This window comes from Gracilinanus agilis, chromosome 2 (assembly GCF_016433145.1).
Source record: "Gracilinanus agilis isolate LMUSP501 chromosome 2, AgileGrace, whole genome shotgun sequence".
NCBI lineage: Eukaryota > Metazoa > Chordata > Mammalia > Didelphimorphia > Didelphidae > Gracilinanus > Gracilinanus agilis.
In genome coordinates, this window is record NC_058131.1 from 224878225 (window position 1) to 224898537 (window position 20313).

At 32.5% G+C, this 20313-nt stretch overlaps 1 protein-coding gene across 2 annotated transcripts in view; it reads right to left on the reverse strand.

The window, feature by feature from the left end:
- BIRC6 (baculoviral IAP repeat containing 6) overlaps positions 1–20313 on the reverse strand; it is a 325846-nt gene that overhangs the window by 164823 nt on the left and 140710 nt on the right. Inside the window, exons 31-39 of one of the 2 annotated variants that reach the window (XM_044663691.1) lie at positions 19104–19237; positions 18302–18412; positions 14263–14390; positions 11515–11646; positions 9253–9468; positions 7603–7786; positions 7046–7201; positions 6434–6567; positions 5457–5610 (exon numbers count right to left, since the gene is read on the reverse strand). In XM_044663691.1, the coding sequence (XP_044519626.1) occupies positions 5457–5610; positions 6434–6567; positions 7046–7201; positions 7603–7786; positions 9253–9468; positions 11515–11646; positions 14263–14390; positions 18302–18412; positions 19104–19237 (1349 nt within the window). Of the gene's footprint in view, positions 1–5456; positions 5611–6433; positions 6568–7045; positions 7202–7602; positions 7787–9252; positions 9469–11514; positions 11647–14262; positions 14391–18274; positions 18413–19103; positions 19238–20313 lie in introns of both variants that reach the window. The other variant, XM_044663690.1, reaches the window with a different exon arrangement.

Genomic DNA, 20313 nt, shown 5'->3' on the forward strand with positions numbered 1-20313 from the left:
TGCCATATTGTTCTTTATCCAAGCTACCCAGTTGTTTTAGACTTGGAATAAAGAAAGTTTGAGGTTTTGATGACTTTGACCAAGATTGCAAAGCTTTTTGATGCAAGCTGTTGCAAATGCTTGTATGATCCTTATGCTTCTCATCCAATGTTTTGAGAAAGCTGACCCCTTATGTAGTCATCCTCACTAGTCCCATATATCGCTTTGCACATCTGCATTATGTCCTCCCATTGCTGATCATCTGCCACAGACATATCTTTGTATACTGTGCAGCTTGCTTGAGACATCTGTTCTGTTGTGCCCAGTTTTCCAATATCATTTTCTCTACTCAGACAACATATTCTCACACCCAAATTGCAATCATTAGACCTTTTTAAATTAGGAACCTCGATTGATAATGATTTTGGCTTGGTTCCCACCGGTAGGTATCTTTCCATTTCTTCAAGGGATGGGGATTGGCTAAATTTTTGCATGAATGGCTACAGCATGGACCTTTCATGCTTAACTTTCTTCAATTCTCTTTGTATCATTGTTTTTGGACCATTTTGAGTTATAATAAGTCCTTCTCGTACCTCAGTCTCTTTGGTTAGAATTGTCATTTCTAGTAAAGTCAATTTGTTGTCTAAATTTACAAAACCTAAGAATATGGCCTATTTTGCCACAAAGGTAACAGCGAGGGGAAAATGATTTTGGTCTTGGGGTATTAATTGTAGATTGCCTGAATTGATTGTGGCTCCTACTAACTTGAAGGGCAAAATTTTTTTTATCTCTTCGATTTCCTTTTCCTTTTTGGTCTGTTTTAACTGCTTTCTCAGGTCTGCTATCAGTTCGTCCTTGTCTGAGTCTGTTTGTCTTGCTGCCCTTGCTTCCTTTTGTTTTGAATCATGGATGTAAGAAGTATGCTGTCTTACATCCTCCAGTGGCAGTGATTCCCACTGGGGACAGTTTTGTCTAAAATAATTTTGAATGGGGATTGATGTTCCTTTAAACAAATTGCCCACAGATGTGATCTATCGTTTCTTGGGCATGCGTGTCACACAGTCCTAGGACAGTCTCAGCTGCCTCTATTACAATATCGAGGAAACTGCTAGGATGTTCTCCTTCTCCCTGTTTTAATTTCTCGAACTTTTGCCATGAATTTGGCCTTTTTGTATGGATCCGCATCATTTCTAACAAATCAGTCCTGCATTGGATTAAATACCTAAAGTTAGGGTGTTGGGTAAATTCTAAATCATGGTGGACTAATTGCCACGCCACTAAATTGGGGTTCGTTCTTGCTTTGGTTAGAAATTTTTCCCTTTCTGAAGGAGAGGAGAGTAAAATTCCCCTAAAAGAAATTCCACGTCGTCGAAACTGAAATTGAATAAAGTAAAGACTCTTTGATGCTTTTGAAGGGATGCTGGAAGAACTTAGGGAAATGTCTTTTCAGCACATCCATATCACTTGGGGTGAAATCTTTGTAGGTCTTTACATGTACTGGCTAACTTCATTTTGATTGGATCAGAAAATTCTAGGTTGTTCGCTAACTTTGCTCGCCAATTAATGTTATAAAGAAGTCTGGCAATCTTGGTTAAAGGAGGTATAAGGGTGATTAGAGGAGGAATGAAGGAGATAGCTGAATGTAGGGATGAATGAGGTGGTATATAGGAAGGTAAGGGAATGGAATGGGAGTATACAGGAGGAAAGCTCAAACAGGCTTATTCACTGAGGCTAGAGACAGAGGATACAGGGAGGAAATAGGCTGGGTTCTTCAGGCAGGGAAAGTATCTCTAAGTACAAGAGGAATTTGGGCCAGTCAGAAATGTTTAGGTCAAGGCTGGGGGTTTCTCTTGTTAATTTCTAAAGTCCTTTGAGGGAGGAGTCAAAGACTCCTCCCTGCCAGTGAAATTGATGTCTGCAGGAAGTCTCCTCTGGGTACTTCCTGCCCAAGATGAATGCCTAGGTTTCCCCCGAAAAAATGAAAGGAAAATAATTCTTCCCTCTTCAGCCTTTGCCTTAATTTTCAATACAATCATTCACCAGAGGCTTTGTATAGGTAACAATGGGGATTTATTAATGTCAGGGATAATCAGAGGAAAAGAGGTTTTAGGTTTTTATAACTGCTTCTAGGGAGAAAACTGGTGCTGGGGGAAGGGTCACAGAGAAAGGAGTCAGACTGAGAGAGGCCAGCTCTCCCAGTCAGGCAAGTTTCACTGCCCTGAGGTAAAGTATTATCATATCAATAAATAAGGGGGTGACTTGATTTAAGGATGCCCTACTTGCCTACAGAAGCTAATCCACAAAGTCCAACCACCAAAACCACCCTTCCTCCCAGGGCCCAAAGGAAAATTCAGGTAAATAGCAGGGATGTAGATGGAGAGATCAAGGAGAGGTCCAGAGAAATCAAGCTAGGTCCAAAAATGCCCCAAAGACAAATGAGCACAGGCCAAGGCAGAAGCCAAGAGACAAAAATCCTTCAGTTGGAGCTTCAGCACTATTTATAGTATCAGGCTCCAACTGTCTTTCTGTGAACATTATAAAACTTCTAACTGCCAGGGCAGTTGAATTTGCAAAAGCAAAAAACTATTGCTGCAACCCTGCATTACAATCAGTGATACTGATTGGAGTTATACTTCCAGGAGGCTAATCATGACATTTAAAATCTGCACAATTATTCACAGAATCATTATATGTATTTAATATATACTGACAAATTTGCGACATAGGAAGATAAAAGTTTTGAAGAGTTCATACAAAATAAACAAATTGTGGTAATTAAATGTAAATGATCATAAAGAATGAATATGAAAAATAAGAAGAAATGAGAAATTTTCTTTCTTAAAAATGTATTATTTCTAACATTCATTTTAGTTTAAATTGAGTTTTAAATTCTCTCCCTCACATCCCTCACCCATCCAATGTGAATGAAAGCAAGAAAAAAAACTTTTAGAAGAGATACAAGATGTATATACAAACTTGAGGCAAAATAGGAACTGTATAAAAAATACTGCTTTAAATGACAATAAAAAATGCCTTAAGAAGTGAAATCAGTGGTTCTAATTTATAACACGTGAATTTCTCTTTCCTAAACAAATGTAAAATTATAGACAGTTGAGAATTTATGCACTACTACTATTAATCAAGACAAGACAAGAAGTATTTTTAAGTGTCCACTATGCCAGTCACTATACTAAGTGCTAAGTGCTAGAAACAAAGGCTTTGAAAACCATTCCCTGCTCTGAAGCTTAGTCTAATTGGGGAGACAATTTGCAAGTATCTCTATACAAACAAGACATAACAGGATAAATTGAAGATAATCAGCAGACTAAAGGCATAAGGATCAAGGGGAACTAAAGACGGCTTCTTGCCGAAGATGTAATTTTAGATGGGGGAAAGAAAATTAAAGAGGGAATATGCATTTATACAACACTTTTCTTGGCCCAGGCACTGTGTCAAATGATTTACAAACACTTTCTCTTCACGACAAAACTGTATCTTAGGTGCTATTAATATTCTCATTTTACAGTTGAAGAAACTATGGCAAACAAAGGCTAGGTGAATTGCCACAGATCACAAAGCTAGTAAATACAAGCTTCTAAGAGTAAGGATGCGACCCGAAAGAAGCCAAGGAACTTAGAAGGAAGAAATGAAGAGGGAGAAAATTTTAGCTTATGGGAAATAGCCAAAAGGCAATGTTCTGAATTAAAAGTAAAGGATCTGGAAGGACAAATAGCCATGATTTCAGTGTTTCTGGAATGCAGAGTAGAGGGCAGTGAGTATCATGTAAGACACCTGAACAGTAAGTCTTTAAAAGCCAAACAGTCAACAATCCTTGTAGTCTATCTTAATTGTCATTTGGGAATGAACAATATAGGTGGATCATATGAATACTCTTTGGATTTGGTGTACATTCAAACAAAATTTTACGAATTAAAAAAATTTTTTGACAAAAACTTAAAAAAAATTATGGATCACTAATTACTTATAAGGAATTATGTGTTACTAGATAAAAAGAAAAGAGAAATAATAATCATGAAATTGTATTTTCAACTTAGCTGAAAATACAAAACTTAACCATGGGAAAACTAAAAGGTCAATGGAAAAATCTAAATAAGTGAAATGTAAATAGTAAAAAAAAATCAAAGGCTACACTTGATTAATTGTCAAATGAACCAGAGATAGTAACTGCTTAAGGAGTTTCAAGAAGAGAAGTGAAATCAAATCACTAGAAAGTATAGCCAGATTTTGCCACACTCCTTTCAAAAAAAACTTCTAAAATCCAGAAGAAAACATGATTTATCATTTGTTTATATGGGTATATGATTTGGGAATTGGGTTTTAAAAGTTTACTCTATTACAAAAATGAGTAATATGGAAATAGGTTTTGAGTAATAATATATGTATAACCCATTGAAATTGTTTGTCAACTCCAGGATCAGGGAGAAGGGAAAAGGGGAGGGAGAAAACCTCAGGTAACTTATTAACCAGGCAGTTACTTGAATTTTGGTCAGTTAAGGCCCAGTTTTTAGATCCTGACAAATAAAAGAAAGGACGAAGTTCCCAGTATTTACTAAAAGAACATCATTATACATCCCAGTATATACTCAGATGACTTTTAATGTCAATTTAATTTACTAAATTTCTAAAATTCTCGATTAAGTCTACTTATAAGGAATACTGACATCAGTAAAATTAATTTGAGGTCTCCCTCACCAAATTTAACCTCCTTATAAAGTGTTTATTTGCTAAATACAAATTTTCATTTGTTTTATTTTGCCTGTTTTGTTTTGTTATTATAATGTCATTAACTACTAACAAGCAAAAACTCTATGCTAGGTGGGTAGCTTCCTTTTTTTTTCTCTCATTAGTTTCCATTTCAATTAAGTTTCATAATCTTTTCACTTGATTTTGTCAACTTAGGAGTTTTATTAAATTTGTCAAAAGGTAGCATGAAATATTTATTATAGTTAAGTAATTTTAATTTAATGAAAAGACCTCAAATATCTTACAAAACTTTATTTAATACACTATATGCTTCAAAAAAGGGAACAAAATGAAGGAGAGATGAATCAAAGATCCCAATTTATGTATAGCATTTATATTGCACATTTTTTTTAGTTTTTACAAGGGTATAAGAGGAAATAAATTCAAAATCTTACTAGTTTAAGGTTTGTGAACAAGTAATATATCTACTATATTTATTATGAAAGTGACACGGTTGTCTTTTCAGTAACACAATTGGAATTCCAACACTCAAATTTGACTTCTGATATTTACGACGTGACTTTGGATTTATCTTCTAAGTCAGAGAGGACTTCTGAAGTATGTTAGTGGAGGCAGTTCTCTATAACTGAAAACATCACAGATTCTTCTATCACATGAGAGGAAAAGTGTTAGGAGACCTACAAGTCATCCAACAGTTTCTACTCAATCAACTTCATATTTCATTAGAAAATAAAATAAAATAATATGCTTACCCTGAGAAACGGACACACTAACAGTTTGTGATCCATTTTTTTCTGTAGTTGCTGGTGGTTTAGCTACAGGTATTCCAAGACCTCCAATGTAAGGGTTATAATTATAGGTTCCATAATCAGCACCCCAATAATCATACCATGTGCTGCTTATAGGCTTTATAAAATAAAAAGACAGAAGAGAATGTATATTATTGTCCCCAACTTGTTGTGTTGAAATCCTCTATCTATTGGGTCATAATTTATAATTAATTCCACGTAGTAAGAAACATCTATCTATTTGCAAATTTCAAAATGGTATAAAAATTCCGGTGATTTACATTTCTCAAACAAAAAGTATATCTTATACATATGCAAACTGATTATAAACAGTATCTAGTATGTGTTTAAATTCAAAATTCTACCTAACTTTTGTACCAAATATTTTAAATCACTCTCATTAACTATTTTCAAAATATTTAAATAGTATCTATTTTATATTACAAATTTATTTCTTCTGATAATATAACAAGATCATTTTAAAAACCTTTAGTTCTAAGAGTTCTCAAATGTGGAACAATCTAATCTGTTTTTAACTAAAATAATACTCAAATACATAATATTCATTACATAATATTTATTTATATACTGCTAATTCTGAATACAGCAATTATGAACACTTTTTCCATATGATGCAACCACCTAAACAGTATGAAAAGAATTATCAATTTTATTTCCTCTACAGTACATTTTATTTTTGTTGAAAATAATTTAGAAATATCTTTTAACTTATTAAATTCACTTTGATATACGTATTACCATTACAAGTCAATTTCTCACCAAATTCAGTAATATTTAATGCTAAAAATGATGTAACCAATGGTCTATATGTTGTGTAATCAAATATTCCGTTTTCCCATATAAAAAAGACATTAAACGAAACACTAGCAGGTTAAAAATGAAACAATACAAATTAATTTGAATATTTAAGTATCTCATACCTTGAAGACTTTAGCTGCAAGAGGATCTTTTTCCAAATCAATATCTAAAGGATCAATGTCAACTTCCATCAGGTCTTGTAATAATTCCAGATCAATTTCTTTATCTTTTTCCAAAGAAGAAAGAGGAGGAGCACCTATGATTGAATTTGTTTTTTAAACTTAGAATGAATTAACTGAAATTTAGATTAAAAAATATGGTTTGTACTTCTTAGATAAAAGACCCTAAACAATTTACTTACACCCAATTAGTTAGCCCTAAATGCTCTTCTGCCTTGGAACTGATACTTAGTATGAATTCTAAGACAGAAGGCAAGGGTTATATTTTTTGAAAAAAAGAAAAATGGATTAATTAATCTGAAACTTACTAATCTAAAACTTGATAGGTGAAATAACTACATATTAAAATTTCATTACTATTAATGCCATTTCAAAAGAGACATAAAACATCTCTTAAATGTGCATATTTTGGGGTATATTCTCCACTAAAAGTAGTTTAAAAATCTGAGTTCTTCCTACTGAACTAATAAAAAGTCTAAGAGTACAACATATTAAAAGAATAATTTTTGTTAATTAAAGAGAAAACTACTGTAAAATACAAATAAATTTATTCACCAGTGATATCATGAGTCAGAGGTTCATCAATAGTTTCAAGCAACTGAACTGAAGATTGTTGAAGAGAATCATCAGAATCACCAGTTGTTGTTCCTACATCTTCTCCCACTGCCCCTTCTTCCATAGCTTCAGCAGCAATTGGTGCTAACAACTCTCCTGTGGATAGATGCAATTGCTCTAATAAGTAATATTTCTCTAATTATAAATTTTAAAACAGATCAAGTCAATCTCCACCAGTTTCAATACTGAAGATCATCAATACTATCTAGGTCATTTTTTCTAAGATAATTTTTAAATGAGTTTGATGTTTAAGGAAACCTGATGCAACACTTAAATATACAGGTAATAATAACTTTCAACAGAATCTTCAAGGAGTTTTTGTAGTATACATGAAGCAAAAGGATTCTCTAGTAATAAACTATAAATGTAGTTACTTACATAAATTAGAAAAATCAGTAGACTATGTTTTATAGCTGTTTCTGAGTTAAGATAAAACCATTTTTAGCAAAATAAAAAAAAAATAATGGGCCACCTGAGAAAAAGAAAGTTTAACATACCTGCTAAGATGTCCTGTAGCATACAACTCAAAGAATATTGAGCCCAAGCACCACCCCAAGATATATCTCCTCTATTAAAATCAGTTCCCACCATAAGTAACAAAAGTCTTTCTAGTTGAGGCTCATTCACAATTTCACATAAATGAATTGTTGGTCGTGTAGCATTTGCGATTCGTGCAAGAACCTATAACAAATTTTGGGAAAAATAAAACAAGCATCTAGAAAGTAAAAACCTTATCAACAATACTATTCCAGTTTATAGCAAACTCTTTTGAGCTATTTATTTATTTATTTGTTTGTTTATTCGTTTTTGAGGCCCTTTCCTTCCATCTTGGAGTGAATACTGTGTATTGGCTCCAAGGCAGAAGAGTGGTAAGGGTAGGCAATGGGGGTCAAGTGACTTGCCCAGGGTCACACAGCTGGGAAGTGTCTGAGGCCAGATTTGAACCTAGGACCTCCTGTCTCTAGGCCTGGCTCTCAATCCACTGAGCTGCCCTCTCTTTTGAACAATTTAAATGTGTTTTGTTCTAAGAAACATTAAATTTTTAGATGTCAAAATAATGTGCCAGCATATGTATGAATGAGTAAGTCCTATTTCCATAATTACTATATACTTGAAAAAGTTTACATTAGCTCCATTTTTATTTTCCACTTTAATTGCTTTGAATGAATTTCTAAATAGAATGCATTCAAAGAAGCATTTTTTAAACGGGGAAAGGAAAAGATGGGAGTTTCCTAAACTTCTTTGCATAGTAACAAACATAATACTATTTCAAGGCATCGAAATCAACCATGCCTTTCTAAACATTTAAGTAAGACTTAAGTCTCAATACCCCATTTCCTCATCTATACCAAGGTTATACATTTCCTAAGGTTGTTGTAAGATTATAAGAGCAAAGGAGGTGGAGCACTGGAAGGGAGAGGCAGTTCAAGAGGGAGAGACTGCTAGAGAATGAGATGAGAGAATGAAAAAGATGAGGAAAAAGTGAGAAGTATGAGAGGGACAAGGGAAAGTGAATAAGAATAGAGGGCACAATGATATGTGCAGAAAAGCATTCAGGGTTAGAATGGCAAAGAACTGGCCAAACAAACACTGATTCATACTGACTGTGTGATACTGGCTAAGACATTTAATAACTCAGAATTCTCAACCAACTCTCTAACTTGCAGAAAAGGTTTGAGTTGCATTGGCAGATGAGAAAGTTCTTAACTGGAAGTTACTTATACAGGTAAAATCATAGGGCTAAGCAAAAATTTTTAATGGGTGATATAATTTTTCTGTCTTTTTGATGGCAGCATGGCAGAGTGCTAAAACAAAGATTATAAGAAGATTTAAATTCAAATTTTAACTGTGCATTTTCTAATAAGTAACTTGGAACAAGTCATAATCTGACAGAGACTTAATTTCTGTTTCCCTATATATAAAATGGGAATAATAATAGTTCATATCTTACCTACTGTAAAGAGTTGTAAGGAAAGCATTTAATAAATGATAAATCTCCGAAACTAAACTATTAATATGACTTGTATCATTACATTATTTATATCAACTTGTTTTCTTGCAATTTCTAACAAATCTCATTTTTCTAATGATTTTAGTATGCCTGTTCTCTTCACAAGTTTATATAAGTGAAAATTTTTTAAATTTACCTTACAAATAAACAAAAGTAGATCTGCATGACAAGTAAAATCCATGGACAGAAGAAAAAGCAAAAGTTTCTGCACTACTGAAATACAACGTTCATGGGCCAGGGTAAATGGAAGGGGTTCTATCTCCGGGCTTTCTTTTGTGGTTGAGACTTCTGTATCTAATGTAGAACGAGGCCATTCTGCAGTCCGACGTAAACGAATTAAATCCTTAAAGTGCTGTGTATAGGGAATTAAAATAAATGTTTTCATCATATTAATATTTTTTTAAATTAAGCTATTACAATACATAATTTTACATTTAAAATTAAAACGAGGAACAACATGTTGAATGAATCTTGATAATTTTGAGGGGCTTCAAAAAGCCAGGACTATGAAATTCTACTGGGAAAAATGAATTGTATTAAAGCTTGCTATTGAAATAGTAGTCAAAAACTTAAAGCAAATTTGACACAAACGGTAATTGTTTGAAGTAATTAAATATGTAAAATATAGAATATCAATACAAGTCATGTTGAAAAACTAGTTGAAGAACAAATTTTTTCTCTCCAAAAAAAACTCCCAAACTGCATTAGAATTATGCTGAAGGGCATACAAATACATTAACAAACATCCTACAATGCCTTCCATCTCCCCTGACTCCTCACACTAAGGCCCAACCTAAACATTAATGGATAAAACAATCTGAAATGGTAGTTAATACACAAGGAACAATATTATAAATGACAGTAATTTAAAAAGTAGTCAAGAATTAATATCTAAGGCTCAAGAAACCCAAATTGCTGTTAAGAGTTTCACAATGTCACTGTGAAAATCAGTTATGATATATTAATGATTAATTACTATGAAATAACATTCGTTACATGGGGTATACTTTTAAACATAGCAAGACAAATTGCCAAAAATCTTTAGCAGATGGGCTCATTGGTTTTGTTTTAGTCCATTAGTTGACCACAAGAACCCAAGTCACTCAGAACCATAAATTAGGCTATATTTGTGGCTTTTTTGTTCTAATATTCACATTTTAACACTAAAAAAGAGTCCCAAAGTTACTGATTATATCTGTGGAAGGAAAAATTGCAATTAAAAATTCAAAGTCTTCAAAAATATTATGAAAGCTAAATAATCAACATTTTTTTAAAAAGACTCCTTTGTAGTGACATAATAACATTTTAGTGGAGGACTTTTATTAAGAAAATACACATGAAAATAAATTAAACAGTGGGGAGGATAAATATTATTCTGGATTCATTCCTTTTTTAATTACTAGGATGATGCACAGAGGCCTGTAATTGCTCTGAAATAAATTCATTTGAATACATTTACATCACATATACATCTTTACATTTTATGTAGATATAGTACATTTAAAAAACTTGACGTCAAAAACAGGTATTTTTCATTAATAATAAAAATCCAAAGTAGTGCAACTATAATTAAAGTCACTGCTAGTATCTTTTTTAAAGACTTAGGAAGTTTTTGAGTAGCCTAATTTACCATTTACTTCTTTAGTTCAGAATATAACAATTTCTCCCCTCACAAATAACTTATAAAAAATAATTCCTATAATTCAGTAATCCCTACAATGATTCTAATGAGTAAACTAGCAGCTAGGTGACGCAGTGGATAGAGCACTGGGCCTAGAGTCATGAAAGCCTGAATTCAAATCCAGCCTCAGACACTTAAGAGCTTATGTGACCCTCAGTAAATCACTTAATCTCTGTCTGCCTAAGTTTCCTCAACTGTAAAATGGGGATAAAAATAGCACCTACCTCCCAAGGTTGTTGTGGGATCAAATGAAGTTAATATTTGTTAAAGTGCCTAGCCCTGTTCTTGGCACATAATAGGTATTAAATAAATGCTGGTTCATTTCTCTTCCTTCCCTCTCCAGAAAGGTATTGTATACAACAGGGTTTGATTGTGGGCTACTAATTTTTGAATACAGCCTAATGTTCTAATGCTGAAGTTTGATAATAAAGGAAGCAAAGACCAAAGAAGATTATATCCATTATATAATCTAAGTTTAAAATAAAATTATACAATTATCAAAGTGCTTTTGCATAGGATCTGATTTAAAGTCCTATAAGCAAGTTCAAGGAAAAGAAGACTAACCAAGCTAGTTTCAAGTGACTGGTGAATTAAATGAATATTGATGATTGGCATGGATCAAGACCTCAGGAATCAATTATTTAAAAGAATAAAATGGAAAACTACTTTTCTTGAAGTAGGTAGGCTTTTAAATTAAAAGCTGTAAGATCACAATACCTTTGATGTAGCCTGCTTTAGTTTTGCCTGCTCTACCAAAAGTTTGTACGATGATCCTTTGTTGCTTTGTATTTTCTCTTTTTCCATCTGTTCCACCAAAGCCTTCTGTTTTGATTTTAATAAATTAAGTTGCTAAAAAATAAAAATTAACAAATGAAAATACAAGGCATAGAAATACAGCATTCTTCTACACTGGGGCCAAAGCTTCCAGTAAAAACTGTATAGAATACTTTATTCACATGCAAATGGTTCATATAAGACTGCAAAGTTGCATAGAAGAATTAAAAAATAAAAAGATATATAGCTGAAATTTACATTTATATAGCGCTTTACCTGTGCCAGGCACTGTTCTAAGCGCTTTCACAAATATTACCTCATTGATCCCTACAACAACCTTGAGAGGTAGGTGCTATTAGCATCCCCATTTTATAATTGAGGAAACTGAGGCAGACAGAGATTAAGTGTCTAGGGACATGTAGCTTGTGTCTGAGTCTAGTTTTGAATTCAAGTCTTCTTGACTCCAGGCTCAGTGCTCTATCCACTGCGCCATCTAGCTGCTTTATAAGAAGATATATCTTGGAAATATTTTTAAAGGATATAATAATCAAAAAACAATAATGCAATCCATCATCTAAAGAAATATCTCCAGAAGTGATAAACCTGAAAATTCATTTGATGATGTCATTACTTACTTATAAGATTAAGGCAATTCTTAAATTTCCTAAGAGATTTTAAGATACAATCTAAATCTGTCAGCACTCTAAATGTAAATATAACACCTCTTAAAAGTCTAATATAAAATATTACAAAAATTAATATCATAATAAGTAAAAGACCAAATGATGGCTCAGAGAAATGAGAACAGGGAGAAAATTATATTAGCCACTCACCAGATAGGTAAAACTATTTATAGTGATATAGAGAAAATTACTCCAATTTACCTGGATGAAATTATCTTACGAGTTATTCAATTCCCTTTGCTATGATTTTGAGGTCATCAAGCAACCTTCTGGTTAGTAATGAAGTTTCCTAAGCATTAATTCAGATTCCTAAGTACCTTTTCTAGTTAAAGGATATGGAGTTTCCTATTACTAGAAAGGTATAAGTCTACATTAGAATTTGAAAATGTAGTGTACTAGTTTTAAAAAAAAAGTTTATTGGGTATTTTTTTTAGTTCCTGAATATGAAAATTTCCCTCTAACTTTGTGAAATTAAGATGCATTTATTTTGAATCTATTTTTGTATTAACAGCTCTTTATTTATCATTCCCTCTACTTGACTATAATCTTCTCAAGCTTGGGTATTGTTTTTTTTCCCCTTGTACCTACCAAAGGAGCCACTTATTAAATGCTTTTTGAATTAAATAATGACTCTTAATCCAGCACCTTCTAAGTTATAACTAAATCTAAGACTACTAGAATTTAACTATTTTTTAAAAATATTTTTTCTTCAAAAAAAAAAAAATCTTACCTTTCATCTTTGAATCAATACTTTCTATTAGTTCCATGGCAGAAGAATGGTAAGGGCTAAGCATTGGTGGTTAAGTAACCTGCCCAGGATCATATACCTAGCCGTGTCTAAAGCCAGATTTGATGAAAGGACTTCACTCTATCTCTAAGCCTAGCTCTCAATCCACCAAGTGACCTAGTTAACCCCATTATATTTCATAGAAATTATTCTCTCTCTGGTAAGCTGTACTTTCTTTCAAAGGGTTCTATTAGTAATCAAGAGTTATTTGGCTTCAAGTAACAGAAATCACAGGAAAACCAGTGAATAAGAGAATGAAAATAATAATTTATTAAGTATTATGTGTAAAGCACTGTGAACTTGCTAGAGGTAAAAATAGAAAGTACAAGTCCCTACTATAAAGCAGTTCAATAATGGAGCAGACATCACATATGGAAGGTTTCGGTGGCAAATTAGTTGGAAAGGTCTTTGGGGTAGAGACAGTTTAGTGATTTGCATATGATCCTAAAACAATGCTGGTATTTAGATGTATATTTAGACTGCAGATATTAGTCAACTACAGGTTACAGTAATGTATAGCATTAGATCTATAGTCAGGCCTCAGACACTTAATAGCTGTGTGACCTTGAATGAAGTTTCCTCACCTGAAAAATGGGATAACAACAACATCTACCTCCCAGGGCAGTTGTTAGCATCAAAGAAAACATAATATCTGCAAAGTGTTTAGCACAGTGCCTGACACATAATATGCCCTATATAAATAACTATTTCTTTCCCTTCCTTTTTCCAATAAGGTATATGTGTAGTTATCCATCTTGTTCCTGAAGAATTGTAAATAGAGTCTACAAGTTTATCCTTTTTAAGACACTGGAATTAGGTTTAAATAAATTTTAAAACAAAATCCATTCCAAAAATCTATTTTAAATAGCTTACTATTCTACCAGTCAATGACTAGTATTCATGTAAACAAAATACTAAATAAATAACCACTTAGAACTTTAATAACTGAAACTAACAAAAATTTACGCTATACAAAGTAATTGCAAGCCTTACAAACAGGAAATTTAATACTACAATAAGGACCATGAAGTAGGCAAGTTAACAGTCCTAAAAGAATCTATGGTCCATAATTAAGGAAAAAGTAGAAGATTCCAAATGGAAAATTCTGCATAACAGCCTGCTGGAGAATAATGTACAGCTAACACTTTTAAAATAGATGTTTATGAAACAACCAAAAAAAAAAAATTTTAAAGGTTAAAGTTTAAAAACCTTAAAAATTACCTGTTTATGATGAACAAGCTGCTTTCTGATCTTTCTGGAATATAATCTATCAAGGCTGCTGTTGCCTTTGGAAGAACGATTTAGGCTTTGAGTATGCAGACTGTTGTTAATGAAACTCCACTGGTGACCTAACTCAGAGGGGAAAATGAGTTCATTAATGGGATGAATATTCTTAGAAAACATGTAAATAATGAAAGCATTATGAAGTTAGGTATGCATGGAGGAGTAAAGATAGGAGGTAGGCAGAGAAAGGGAAGGGATTTTTCAAAATTCCTTAGTGGAAAGAGTTATTTTCCAGAATTTTACTAAAAAGACAATATATTTCTTATTTGTAGAAAACACCTTACATTTGTATCATCCTTCAACTGGCAAATAATTATGAGTACTGATTATTTGCCTTAGTTTCATCATATTATTACATTAGCTGTTTCATTAATTTCTAACATTTCTATAGGTCTTTAAATAGTTGGTTTGATAAAAAAATGCCACTTGAACTTTCTTCAACGTATAATCAGTGAGCAAATATACGTATCTTCGTCAGTAACATTTCCTTTCACACAGATAAAGACAATATTTAAAATAATTTCCAAAATAGAATATTACAGATTTTGAAGAGCACCATGTAATTTTTTTAGAAGGCCTTAAGAAGATAATTTAGGCTTGAGTTTGCAAAAGAAGCAAAGACCAGAGAAATGATTTACCCTACCTAATCCTATTAGAGATAGAGACAAAAATATAACCTCCAGCTCCTAAATTCTATTCCATTACTCTTTCCAGTATATTGGAAATGTCAAAATGAGAAGCATCAGTTCATAGAAATCTCAAGTGGTACCCAAACCAGATTAAAATTTAATTGCTCAAATGTTTAACAAATAAACACACAATACAACACAATTAATTCTAATTAATGGTTTTCAAAGTCAATATGCAGCCTAGGGGCATCTCTAACTGAGTTTGGCACCACTATACTAAATCAAAGTAAAGAAGATATGAAGTCAAGATATTTCAACTAATGTCCTGGTCTAGGCACAAAATAAAAGTTTAATGACATGTTAATAAAAGTTAATTTCATAGTACAATGCACCTTTTCAAAGGAGGAAGTTGAATTTTTTCTTAGATGAAGAAGAAATAGAATTTATTTTTAAAATCAACAAATGGAATTGCAAGTGATTAAGTTTAGCATTATCTTTTATAGCACAGTTTACTACCATGCTTGCTATCCTGTTTTTGCCTTTAAATATAGGATATTTTAAAAATTGGAAAAAATTTTAATTCATCACCTGTCTTCTTCATAAAATAAGGAATATAATCTAGATACCAAATAAGAATGTCTCTTAAAATTGCATATTTCTACTAGCAAACCCAGTTCCTCTACCAATACCAGTGGAATAGAAACTAATCATCTCAGTTTCTGATGAGGAAAGTGACAGGAATGCTTGACATGTTGCAGAATTAACACAATCCACCATAGAAAATGAAAATAGGAATTCAACATGAAGCCATCTGTTTCCAAACCCAACTATTCCCAGTATACCATAATGCTTTCCATCTTCATCTCAAAGTTTATTACTGGTCTCAAAAAGAAGACAAAACAATTAGAACACCACCAGAAAAGAGAGACCCTTTTTAACAGAGGTGGGGAAGTATGAGGGCACATAATATAAGTGCCTAGTTTTACTAATTGCTTCCATTTTTGCTTTTATGAAACAATACTTGTTTTGACAAATGGTCCCCTAGATCAGGGGAGAGCAATATATTTTGAAACCAAAGTATTACAACCACGACACAGATTTTAAAATTAAAAAAACAAAACAAAACAAAAAACCCATACCAACTAAATACAACAAAATGACAAATCTTCAAGTACTTGGAGACACCATCTCCAATATCAGCTGTTAAGCTGAGTTAAAAAAAACTAAATTTGGGGAATAAGTCAAGAATAAAACAATCAGGAATAAAATTCTAGCTCTAATGCTAACAACGTAAGATGCTCCTAGGCAAATCACAAGTTTTCTGGATTTAAATTCCCTTATGTGTAAAACTAGAGAGTTGTCAAAAAGTTATGTCAAAGGTCCTTTCAGCTCAAAAACCAATGGTCCTATGAGAAGAAATCCATTATAAAACTTCACTGAGCCAGATCGGTCAGGTGCTTTTTTACATTTCCAATAAAGAGCAACTATTTCCTCTTAATGAATTAGCTGGACAAACTACAAAGTCTCTTCTAGCTCTAATACCCACAGATCCTAATTTGACCTCCGGTAATGAACAATTATGCTTTTAAACAGTTCCAGATTTTTTCTTTATACTAACCAAAGGGCTTATTGCAACTTCTACTCATTTTCCTTTTTTTTTTTTGTCTTGTAAAAACAATATACTGTATTTCCACATGTATACCCATACCACATTTGGAAGAAAACTTCTAAGTCACAAGAAGCACTCAGAATCTTTTACATGTCTGAGCCCAATAAAATCACAGAATATTTGAAATGGAAGCAACCTTAGAATTAAACGCATCCACTTTATAGACGAGGAAGCTAACATCTAAAGGATAAGCAATTCCACACAACTAGTTATTTTTAAACTCAAGTTCACCTTCATCAACTCCATAGTACATAAGAAGGGCAAACAACAAAAACTTTAATAGGAAAAATATATTGTGACCTGGAGGGGAATGAATGCTAAAAGAAGGTATCAGTGGATTTGCAAACTAGAGTAAGTCTTAAGAACCTGAAAGGCCTCAAAAATTTGCCTAGAAAACAAATGAAATTTTTTTGCCTATAGCTATTCAAATTTAAAATCATTACCAGGATAGATGCTAGATTTATTAATATTTTGCCATATCGACTCTCAAATACTGCCTGTTTAGATCTAGGGAGTTGTAATCTTCATCATTAAAGGGAAAAGTAACTGGCAAAAGTATAGATCCTCATAATATTGAGCAAATAAGATAATGTCTTACTGTATATTACATTACCTGTGACTGGTGAAACTTGAAGGATGTAGGTAAAAATCAGTATTGGAAAAAAAAAACCACATTCAAAATTTTGTTTAATGTCTACACATAGAAACATAGTATTCCTGAAGGTAAAAACCTTATAATCTGAGATCAAATTAGCAACAAATGGTTATGGAGTACTCCAGAAGATAAAAAAAAATATGTGGCAAATGTATTATTAGCTAGTATATTTCTTTCCTATATATTCTTGTTCTCTCCAGGTAAATAACACTTATTACAATTTTAATGTACTTAACAGATCAGCAATTGAACAAGGACCATGACATCTATAAATGCTAATGTGGTTTTTTTAGGCTTCTGTCAGAGCAATACTGACTGCTGAAGTCAGAAAACATTTGTTTTATTATTAAGTTAAGTTGTATATACCACATTTTGGAAAGGACACAAATAATAACTTACTCATAATGGTGAAGAAAAGATGTTATACATGGATGAGCTAAAAGTAGTGTTTATGCTGAACGTGGAGACTAAATGATTAATCTAATAGCCTAGAAATTTTAAAGGGTAGCTGGTTAGAAGAACAAGGCTGAAAAGGATCAAGCTATCATTTGAAGATTTATTGTATTTTTGTACTTTATGATTTGGGCCCTAATGAAAGATCATACTATGCTGTGGGACCCTTCAGAGCTTGGGATTATTTTATCCACTAGAAGAATGGAAATTTGATATAGGGCAGATTGAACACAAAAACTTGCTTCTTCTCCACTATCATTTTGTTTACATATATAGCAAAAGATAAACATAAGCATAAAAATAAAAAAATAAAAAAAGGACCAAATTCTTAAAGCCATGACTACAATGAAAACATACAGAAGAGTATATTTTACTCCCTATCAGAATTTGTATTGGATGACCTAATTTTATTCCTTACACCAAATTTTTGAAAATAAAGTTTATATTTTAGTTCTCAGATCCATTCCAATGCTTGGAATGCTGGGAAACTCTAAAGTCACCATCATATCCTCCCCACAACATGTTAATGTAAACATTTGATACCTGTCAGAAACCTCTCCCTTTCTTTACCATTCAAAGGTTTCTTGGCAGTTGCTGCCTCATCTTCAATGGTGGCAACGTAATCTAGCAATCTGGACACCAGCATTACAACCCAACTAATCATGGGAATATCCAATACTCCTACAAGAAGGAGACAAGAGACAAAGAAACAAGTAGACAATGGGTGAAAGGAAGATTTTAGAATCATCAAATAATACAACTAATAAATTTTAAAAAATAAAATAAAAACTCTTACCTTCCATCTTAGAATCAATAAAGTATATTGGTTCCAAGGCAGAAGATCAATAAGGGCTAAGCAATGGGATTTAAGCAATTTGACCAGGATTACACAGATAGAAAGTGTATATGGCAAGACTGAAGCCAGGACCTCTCATCTCTAGGCCTAGATCTTATTAATCCACTAAGCTACTCCCAATTAATGAACTTTTTTAAGTGTTATTTAAAGACACAAACACCAAATTTATACATATTGGTATTTTTAATGATAAAAGAACTTAAGGATTGGAAGCAAAATGAATAAATTAACATTATCTTAAAAATACTTTATTCAGTAAAAAAAGGTGCCCAGAAATATATTCTCAACACCTTACAAATATTCCTTTCCAAGAATAGGAAAATGATAATTTAAAAAAATAACAGCATTAGTAACTGTTGTTTCCTTTAGTCTAAGTCAAGAAAAATGGCTTTTGGTGATATCCTGAATATACATATTAATATAATGTTATTATCAGTACTAAAATAGTCCAGAGAATATTTAATATTCTGTTTATTATGAGAAGAAAGAGTATCTGATCAGTGAAATAAATATTACCTTCTGTGTGTCTATGCATGGGCAAATGTGGTTGAAGAGGCGACAGTAAATTATCCAGGAGATTAAGTAAGCTTTCCAAGACACCACTGTTACTAAGTGATCTTTGCCCAATGCAGGAAAGTAACATGAAGACCCTAAAAGTAAACCAAAAAAATTTTATTACATAGATAAGCACCAACAAATATCTTTTCTAGTAACTCTTCATGATATATCTATTTTGTAAAAGACGATATGATACTACCAACCCCCAAAATGAAGTATTCATAAGTATACCAGGTGAAAAATAAATTGAGAGTATAGAAGACTGGGCTCAAATTCTGAAAATGACCAGTCAGTATTGTGACCTGCCTAATTTGCTTCCCCACTCAAATTTGACTTCTGATAGGGATGGACTACAATGACCACTAACAGTCCTTCTAGCCCTAAAATTGTATGTATGATTGCACATAAAAAAGAAGTAAGGAATTTGTATGCATTTTATGATTAAAAGTAGAATACATAAAAATGGATTACAGGAATGCATTTGAAATAAGGGCCTCTAATTTGATCCACAAAAACTAAGAATAATGAAAATGAAGGATGTGCTATATGTGTGAATTTTTACTATAGTTGACTGACTGACATAGTAATTTTTTAACACTGAGAAACAGAAAACAAAATGGAACACCTCTGCTAACAACTGTGAAATCAAAGGCAGATTTAAAAGTATGTTTTTATACATGAACTATATAGAATTTACATAATTTGCATTAAAGAAACCATATTTGAATGTACAGTTAACAATCCATAGGAAAAGGATTGTATGAGTAAGGCAAAGGCCCTTAATATTAAGCAAACAACTTTTTCAGGCAATATATTACATGTGCTTTTCAGGAAACAGAATTAAAGAACATTGACTCCTAAACTCATAGTTCACAGACAATGAAAATGACTTGGCGCAAGGTCACAACAGCTGGTTAGTAGCAGAAATGACACCAAAAACAATTTCTCCTAATTGTTAATCCAGTAGCCAATATGATTCTAAGCTCTTAAAATTGAACGTTTCGCAGAAGAATAATACCAATGAGAGAAATGAGAAAATTGGAAGGAGGAATTACTTTGGGAAAGGAAGTTTGATGGATCAAGATAGTCTGAGATTTGTTGTATTATCATTCTTTATAACTACTTGCCTGTTGGCATTGGAAAAGGAAGCACAGAACAAGATGAAAGG